Source organism: Oryx dammah, unplaced genomic scaffold (genome assembly GCF_014754425.2).
Source record: "Oryx dammah isolate SB20612 unplaced genomic scaffold, SCBI_Odam_1.1 HiC_scaffold_13, whole genome shotgun sequence".
NCBI classification, from domain to species: domain Eukaryota; kingdom Metazoa; phylum Chordata; class Mammalia; order Artiodactyla; family Bovidae; genus Oryx; species Oryx dammah.
Window position 1 is genome coordinate 62476390 of NW_024070197.1, and position 8853 is coordinate 62485242.

General features: G+C 51.5%; 1 protein-coding gene across 1 annotated transcript in view; it reads left to right on the forward strand.

Annotated features, from left to right (window-relative positions):
• Positions 1-4693, forward strand: part of FA2H (fatty acid 2-hydroxylase) — a 53936-nt gene extending 49243 nt beyond the window's left edge. The window contains exons 5-7 of the mRNA XM_040253548.1: positions 180-352; positions 1670-1922; positions 3270-4693. Coding sequence (XP_040109482.1) covers positions 180-352; positions 1670-1922; positions 3270-3349 — 506 coding nt within the window. The 3' untranslated portion in view covers positions 3350-4693. The remainder of the gene's footprint in view (positions 1-179; positions 353-1669; positions 1923-3269) is intronic.
• The last annotated feature ends 4160 nt before the right edge of the window (positions 4694-8853 follow it).

Consider the following 8853-nt stretch of genomic DNA (forward strand, 5'->3'; position numbering starts at 1 on the left):
ACTCCTCCTAAATAAGCCCACACACGTCCTCACAGTCTCCTTCCTGTTTTGACTCTCGGGTCCCAGTGGTGGGGCTGGGCCCCCGCAGCTGCGGAGCCGAGGGCAGCAGCCCCCAGTGTGACGGGGCTGGGCCGCTGGGGCCTCCAGCCCCTGACCTCCCTCTCTCACGCCTGATGCAGGGTACTCAGTGGCCATGCCTGAGTCGGCGTTCCCGGGCTGCTTCGTGCTGGGGCTGTTTCTCTGGAGCCTCCTGGAGTACCTCATCCATCGCTTCCTGTTCCACATGAAGCCGCCCAGCGACAGCGCTTACCTCATCATGCTGCACTTTGCCGTGCACGGCCAGCACCACAAGGTGAGCGGCGCAGTGCCCCCCCAGGCCATGCTGCGGACGCCCGCCCGCAGGAGCTCCCGTCTCGGTGGGGGTTGGGTGGAGGGCAAGGAGAAGTCAAGGGCAGGTGATTGGGTTCAAGCCTGAACCGGCCGTGGACAGAGTGAGCATGCGTGCCCAACGCTAATCCTCACAACAGCTCATTCATTCGCTCGTTCAACAAACGCTCACTGACCGCTCACTCTGTGCCATGTGCTGTTCTGGACACCATCGATCACAACAGGCAAGAAGCACTGACCTTGCGGAGCTTCCCTCTGAAGCGGGTGCTGCCGTTCTCCCCATTCCACAGAGTGGCAGACTGAGGCTTGGGGAAATAAAGGAACTAAGCCATTCAGCCAAGGTCACCCTAGGACATCGTCCCCTGTGGACGCCAGAGTCTATGCTGTCGGTCATCCACCCACCCTGGGGCTCCTTCAGGGCAACACACAAGGGTCCCAGCAGTCAGGATTGGAAGCTCCGCCCAGAGCATGTCCCCGCCCCACGCTGTTCCCGTCCTGCCACAGGGTTCCCACCCTCCCCTTGCCCTCCTTCCCCTTTGACCAGGAGCTGGGGTTCTGGCACGGAGCCCCGCAGGTCCTGTTGTCGCTCTGGTCAGCGGGGAGGGGGCCCACGTCAGTGTGGTGTTCTGTCTCGGTCACCTGATCGCTCGCTCTCTCCTCTTTCAGTCCAGAGAGGGTCTCGCAATACTCGCAGTCTCTCAAATTTTACCTCTGCCAGGCCCTTGGCTTGTGAAGCCTCAGGACCAAAGTCTAGGCTGTTTCGTGGTCTGGTTCAATGTGACAGCTCCCCCTTGGAGCAAAGAAGGCCACCTGGGGGGGAAGGAGACCTGCCTGTTAACAGCTCCAGGGACACCTAGCATGTGTGCCTTCATCGCCCTCAGGCCTCGGGCTCGATGCCCTGCGTGGTCCTCGGGGTGGGGGTGGGGGCTCCTCTCCACACCTAGCAAGTTCCAGAGCCAGAGTGGCCTCTTGAGCGCAGAGCAGAGCATCTCAGGCAAGCTGCTCCTACCTATGAGCATCTTGCCTACGCCACCCCACCCCCACATTCCTGGCGCTTTCCAGCTCCTGTCCTGGCTTACTGGGGCCGGGCAGGCTCTCCAGGGCTTCAGGCTCGGTGGCCTGCCCTCCGCAAGCCGCCCACAGGGCCTGCGCCCTCCCTGGCCCGTCTGGGCCGCTCCAGCCCCTCTCCCGAAGGAGCGTCTCCGGCCAGCATGCGGTGTGTGACCGCAGGCAGGCCCCGGGGCCCCGGGCCGTGTCCTGACGTGTGAGCCTCTGTCCGCAGGCGCCTTTCGACACCTCCCGCCTGGTCTTCCCGCCCGTGCCGGCCTCCCTGGCGATAGCCTTCTTCTACCTGCTGCTGCGGCTCATCCTGTCCGCGGCCGTGGCAGGCACCGTGTTTGCGGGGAGCCTCCTGGGCTATGTCGTCTACGACCTGACCCACTACTACCTGCACTTCGGCTCGCCTCACAGGGGCTCCTACCTGTACCGCCTGAAGGCCCACCACGCCAAGCACCACTTTGCACACCATCAGTCGGGTGAGGACCCACCATGCCACCCCCCGCCCTCAGCTGCTCACTTCCCCTTTGACAGCCCCCACTGAGCTTCCAGCCGGGGCCAGCCTGGGTTCTGGGGTTCACAGTCAGAAAGGCAAGCCAGGGACGCGCATCCTAGGCCCTGGAGCAGGGGGCTGTACAGAGACAGAAAAACCAGGAAACCAATAAAGAGCAAAGATCATTCCAGAGCAGTGATAAGTGCGAGCAAGAAAAGAAAGCAAGGCAACCGTCAGGAAACCGTATCAGAGGGAGGGGGTCCCACACTCACGAATAAAATGCAGTGTGAGTTATAGATGGGATTTTACATTTTCGAGGAGCCATGTTAACAAGTAAAACTAAACTAATGAAGTTAATGTAAATAATACACTTTATCAGGCCAAATATAACCGAAATGTTATCATTTTAGCATGTGATCAAACACTGTTGGGAATGCCCTGGGTGTCCAGTGGTCAGGACTCAGCAGTCTCACTGCTGTGGGTAAAGGTTCCGTCCTTGGCTGGGGAACTGGGATCGCACAAGCCGTGCAGTGTGGCTAAAAAGATTTTTAATGAGAGATTTTACATTCTGTCCTTCAAGTCGAAATCTGGTGTGTATCTTGCACTTTACAAGCTCATCTCCATTCAAGGGCTAAATCTCCATTGGAAATACTTTATCCATGTTTAGAAGTTATAAAATTGACAGTCAAAAAAGTAGATTCACATATATGAATTGCTCCAAATGTGCCTATAGGTTTTCCAATAACTGAACCAAGTTTAGGTTTTTACACTGGAATGTAAGTTAACTATTAATAAAATTAAATAAAATTAGGAATTCAGTACCTCTGTAGCCCGGGGCCACATTTCCAATACTCAGGAGTCACATGGGTTAGTGGCTACCCTACTGGAGAGCAGAATGCTAGCTGAAATGGTCTAGGAAGGCATCACTACACAGACACCATTAGAGCTGAGACCTAAATTAGGGGAAGCCAGCGTCTGACGCCTCGAGAAAGAGCATCCCAGGAGCAACAGGCCCGAAGCCTTGAAGCAGGAATGAACTTGGCATCTTCAGAGAGAAGGAGGCGACTGGACTGTTTGGGGGAGAGAGGAAGAGGCAGGCAGCGCCAGGCTCTCCCAGGAAGGCAGGCCAGATAAGAGCCTTGAGGTTCTTCTCACAGCACCCGTGGAAGCCTAGGCACGCTGGTACCCTTCTACTGACCTCTGCTAGGATGGCCCTGGGAGTTAGGAAGGTCATCGGGGGTGATGTTGAAACTTGCCTACGTGCTCGCCCCGCCTGGGCTCCCTCCAAGCAAAGAGATCCCGCTCACCTTCTCCCCATTTGTCTCCGCCTTAGGGTTCGGCATCAGCAGCAAACTCTGGGATCACTTTTTCCACACCCTCACTCCGGAAGAGCCCCACCCGAAGACGCAGTGACGTGGCCCCGCCCCACCCCGCCCTCAGCCCTGCCAAGGCCGCTACCCGGACCACCCCACCCGGATCCTGCAAGGAAGTTGCTTGGCTGGACAGCGCGGGCTTTGACCAGCCCTCCGGCTCGGTGGTGGGTCCTGGGGAGACCCTGACCAAGGATGACCCTGAGCCTGCCCTCCTGACCCGGCGCAGGAGTGCCCCGTCTGCTGGGTGGCCTAAGAGCCCTCGGGGACCGGCTCTTCCCTGGAGCACCCCAGCCTCTCCGCCAGCACCCGCCTAGGGCCCCAGCCCCCAGGACTGCTCCAGGAGCCGGCTGGCGGGGACGTTCCTGAGGGGAGTGAAGGCAACTGACCCCTGAGCCCAGGCCTGTGTCTTAGCACCTTGGGCTTCCTAGGAGCTGCCCCCTGCCGCCCTGGAGCTGCTACATGCACAGCGAAGAGGGGGTCTGCGGGGCCCACCTTCCCTTCCTGGAGAGGGTGCGGCAGTTCTGGACCGGAGAACACAGAGATGGATGAAGCAGTCTCAGAAGAAGAGAAAGCATGAAGCCTCTCGTGGCCCACAGCCAATCCTGGGGCGATACCTCTGTCGCTGCCAATGACCAACTCCAGATGTACCGCGAGGTGCCTTGGGCAGAGACACCTCCAGCGTCCACACAGCGGCCCTCAGCTGTCTGTGCAGGTGGGCTCAAAGCTGGAGGGAGCCCCCAGCCCTCTCTTTAGGGACCGGCTCTCCCGTCTCTCCTGGCCTCCAGAATCACAAAGCTTTTCCCCAAAGGAGGGTAAAGAGACCTCTCCGTGTGTGGGAACCCTCTCCCGTCCCCAGGCATTCTCAGCCTCCCCTTGGCATAGGTGGGCCCCCGCCCGCCTCACTCAGGACCCTTCCAGCCGGTGCCTCCTCGAGCCGAGAAGGAGCCTTGACACGGTGCCTTATCTCCCAGCAACACCGCCTCAGCCCCGCGGGTGTGTTCCCACCCTTTCCTCCTTGTAACCAAAACCCTCAATGCCCATAGAGGGTCTTATTTATAAACTATATAAATACCCTTAGTTGGGCCCCGGACCAAGTAGCTGCTCAGATTGCCCTTTCTAATCCTACATGTCAAGCTTATGTAAAAAAAAAAAAAAAAATTGTTTTTGGTCTTAGTTTTGTTCCCTTCTTACCCACAAACCATTACTACTTGAAACGTGATGTGTGTAAAGGTTAAAGGGAAGCAGTTGGACCGATCCTGTGATTTGTACTGTTTACTGCGGAGTTATTTAAAGATTTTGGAATAAATATACAAACTACCATTGTGAAATAAAGGTGTAAATAAATTGTATATTTTGAAAAATAAAAACACTGGAAAAGAAACCACCAAAGATGAGGTGCAAGTTATTGATGGCAACTCACAGACTTGGTCAAGGCCAGGAGGGCGCAGAAGGGTGGGAGGGGGGCGGCCAAGGCCCACAGAAAGGAGTATTGGCTGGGTCACTGACCAGCTTGTGCAGATTTGCTGGGGTATAGTGATGATAAAAAGCAGACCCACTCTTATCCTCTTACTGGGTTTCGTTACTGTTTTCCAAGTCCTCATCACTCAGGGTCTAATTCAGTAGTCTGGCAGAGGTGGGCTCTGGATTTGCCTGCCCAAGCATGCAGAGGCAAAAATGAAAGAGACAAGCTGATGCTGGCAAGGCTCTGGCCCATGGAGGGACACCCGCTCTCTCTGCCGCTCCCTGCTCGAGCAGTTCCCAGCCTGAAGGTTAGGGCCACCTGACAACCACTCATCTCTCAAGCTGCTGGACCCGGGCAGTCCAAGCAGCAGAAATCCCACCTCCATTCCCTGGAATGTGCCGGGATCCAACCACGGGCATCACTCCCCAGGGAAAGGAACAGACCAACTAGTTGTAAATACGGGAGTTCACTGGAGACAGGTCTAAGATGAGCATGTTTGAGCAAAAAGTTAATTGGAAAAAAAAACCAAAAACCTTCTTTAAAGAGATTGAAACAGAACGAGGAAGAAATGCCAAAATATGTGAGTTTGTAGCATAGCAATGAGAAGATCTGGGGAGGGGGGAGCCAATCTGTTAATGAAAAGGCCCACTCAGTGAATATTAGACTGAGTCTCCCAGAGCGTCCTGCTGTGCCCACTACAACTTTCCAGGGGGTTAGGAACTTCCACAAGGCCTTGGGAAGAAAGGGAATGAGCCCCACCCTACAGAGGAGACTAATACAGCAAGTGCCCTTAACCTTAAGTCAGTTGGCACTCATAGCGTCGTCCCTACTCAGTGATCATCTGCTAGAGTTAGAGAATTTCATCTTCAAGTGCAAGAGGCCGAAGGAGTCAAAGACTCGATGCTAAAGCCAGCAGGGGACATTATCAAGATGCCAACACATCCAGGGGGATGGAAAAGCCTGAAACTTGGAGCCTGTGACTTTTTTCTCTGCCTTTGAACTTTGTACTATTTCTAATTGTACCCAGCACTGGGCCCAACTTGTAACAGGCCCCAGTAAATGTTGGTCTCCTCTCTGTCGCTTCCCTGGCGGCTTAGTAAAGAACCCGCCTGCAATGCAGGAGACCCAGGTTTGATCCCTGGGTTGGGAAGATCTCCTGGAGAAAGGCATGGCTATCCACTCCAGTATTCTTGCCTGGAGAATTCCAGGGGCAGAGGAGCCTGGTAGGCTGTAGTCCATGGGTTCCCGAAGAGTCGGACATGACTATGCGATTCCCTTATTCTGTCTCTGCTGGATCTCAGGCAGGGTACGTTGTTGGGCTTTGGTTTTCCCCTGTCCTGGCCTCTGCTGCCCCCTGATGACAGCATGACGCTCTGCACCCTTGTGACTGGGAATTGGTGATTGTAAATTTTCATCTTTTCCACCTTACCTGTTCTCTTATTATTTTATCTCATCTACTATTTTTGAGAAAAAGCTGAAACTATATATATGAACTTTCCAGTTCTAACTTTCTATAAAGATATCATGGCTGCAAAAAATCGAGAGAGATTTCTTTACAGATAAGTAATAAAGGATGCTATGGGATAAATGTGAAATTTGGAAAATGCCAAGACTCTCATCTGCTCTCTGTCTGAAACACCTTATCATCTTATATCCGGGGGAAAGGAGTGATAAGAAAAAGAAGAAAAAATATCATTTTGATCAAAGCATGAAGGTGGGAGCCTGTCTTCATTAAGTTTCCCTAAAAAGCAAATCTTAAAACAAGAATATGGATGCAAGTGGTTTATTTAGGAGGCAATTGAAGAAATAAGGAGTTACAGACATGGAAGGATCAGAACGTAGGGGAGAATTACTAGTGGTGGCAGCTGGCATTCTTGCCTTATTCCTGATCTTGGAGGAAAAGCATTCAGTTTTGCAGCACTGAGTATGATGTTGGCTGTGAGTGTAATACACGGCTTAGTTACACTGAGATAATTTCCTCCCAGTCCTAATTTGTTGACAGCTTTTATCATTAAAGAGTGTTGAATTTTGTGAAATGCTTTTTCTGCACCTATTGAGATTATCATGTTTTTATTCTGTTAATGTGGTGTGTCACACTAACTGATTTTCATATGTTACCATTCTTGCATCCCAGAAATAAATCCCGCTTGCTCATGGTGTCTGATCCTTTTAATGTGTTGGTGGATTTGATTTGTTAGTATTTGGTTGTGCTTTGTTGTATCTATATTCATCAGGGATACTGGCCTGTAATTTTCTTAAGCCTTTGTCTGCTTTTGATATCAGGGTAATGCTGCATTTATAAAATGCGCTTCAAAGTGTTCTTTCTTCTTCAGTATTTTGCTAGAGTGTAAGTAGGATTGGCATTAATTCATTTTTAAATGTTTGCTAGAATTCACTAGTGAACCCATTTGGCCCTGGGCTTTTCTTTGTTGGGAGGTTTTTAATTACGGATTCAAACTCCATTGTTAATTATGGTGGTGGTGGTTTAGTTGCTAAGTTGTGCCCGACTCTTTCGACCCCATGGACTGTAGCCCACCAGACTCCTCAATCCATGGGATTCTTCAGGCAAGAGTACTAGAGTGGGTTGCCATTTCCTTCTACAGGGAATCTTCCTGACCCAGGGATCCAACCTGGGTCTCCTGTATTGTAGGCAGATTCTTTACCGACAGAGCCACGAGGCTCAGACTTTCTATTTCTTCATTATTTAGTCCTAGGAGGCTGTATGTTTCTAGGAATGTATCTGTCTCTTCTAGGTTCCACAGTTTGTTGGCATATAATTGTTCATCAGAGTCTCTCTTTTTTTTTTTTTTGGCTACACTGTGGGATTTTAGTTTGCCACCCAGGGATCGAACCCAGACCCATGGCAGTGAAAACTAGACCACCAGGGAATTCCTCATTACAGTCTCTTTTGATTATTTTTTATTTCTGTGACATCAGTTGTAATGTCTTTTATTGATGATTCTATTTAAATTTTCTCTTTTTTCCCCTTAATGTAGCTAAGGGTTTGTAGAGTTTATCTTTAAAAAATAAACCCCATTTCACGTTTTTTCTATTATTTTTCTATTTATTTCTACTCTTTGTTATTTCCCTTCTTCTGCTAGCCTTGGGCTTAGTTTGTTCTTATTTTTCTAGTTCTTTGAAGTGTTAAGTTTGGTGGATTGAGATCTTTCTCCTTTTCTTCATTAATTTATGGCTGCACTGGACCTTCCTTGCTGCCTGTGAGCTTTCTTGAGTTGTGGTGAGAAAGTGAAAGTGACAGTTGCTTAGCTGTGTCTGACTCTGTGACCCCGTGGACTAGACAGTCCCTGGGATTCTCCAGGCCAGAACACTGGAGTGGGTAGCCTTTCCCTTCTCCAGCGGATCTTCCTGACCCAGGAACTGAATGGGGGTCTCCTGCACTGCAGGCGGGTTCTTTACCAGCTGAGCCCCCAGGGAAGCCCAGGGTGGTGAACGGGGCTATTCCTTGTGGTGTTTTGGCTTCCCACTGTGGCGGCTTCTCTTGGGGCAGAGCGCAGGTTCCGGGGCCCATGGCTCAGTAGCTGTGCGCACAGGCTTGGTGGCCTCGTGGCATGTGAGATCCTTCCAGACCCGGCATTGAAGTTTTGTCTCCTGCGTTGGCAGGCAGGTTCTAAGCAGTGGACCAGCAGGGAGGGCCCTTTCTCCTGTGCTACGTCGGCGTGTATTGCTCTGGACTCATATATGCCTATCGCTGAGCTCTTGGTACTGCTTTTGTCGCATGCTCTAAGTTTTGCTATGTTGTGTTTCATTTCTTTCCAGGTACTTTCTGATCTTCTCTGGATTTCTTTTTTTTTGACAGAATGGCTGTTCAAGAGTTGTTTAATTTGCACATATTTATGAGCTTTCCCGTTTTCCTTCTGCTATTGATTTCTAGTTTCATTCCACTCTGGTCAGAAAAGATGACCACGGTGGATGTCATCTTTTGGTATGATTTCAGTCCTCTTCAGTTTGTTAAGACTTGGGACCTAACTTCTGATGTATTCAGGGCAGAGCTGCCTCTGGCTAACCTCTCCATAGAGTCTGGCTGAAGCTAGTCTCCACCAAAACCAGCTGTCCTTGCTTAG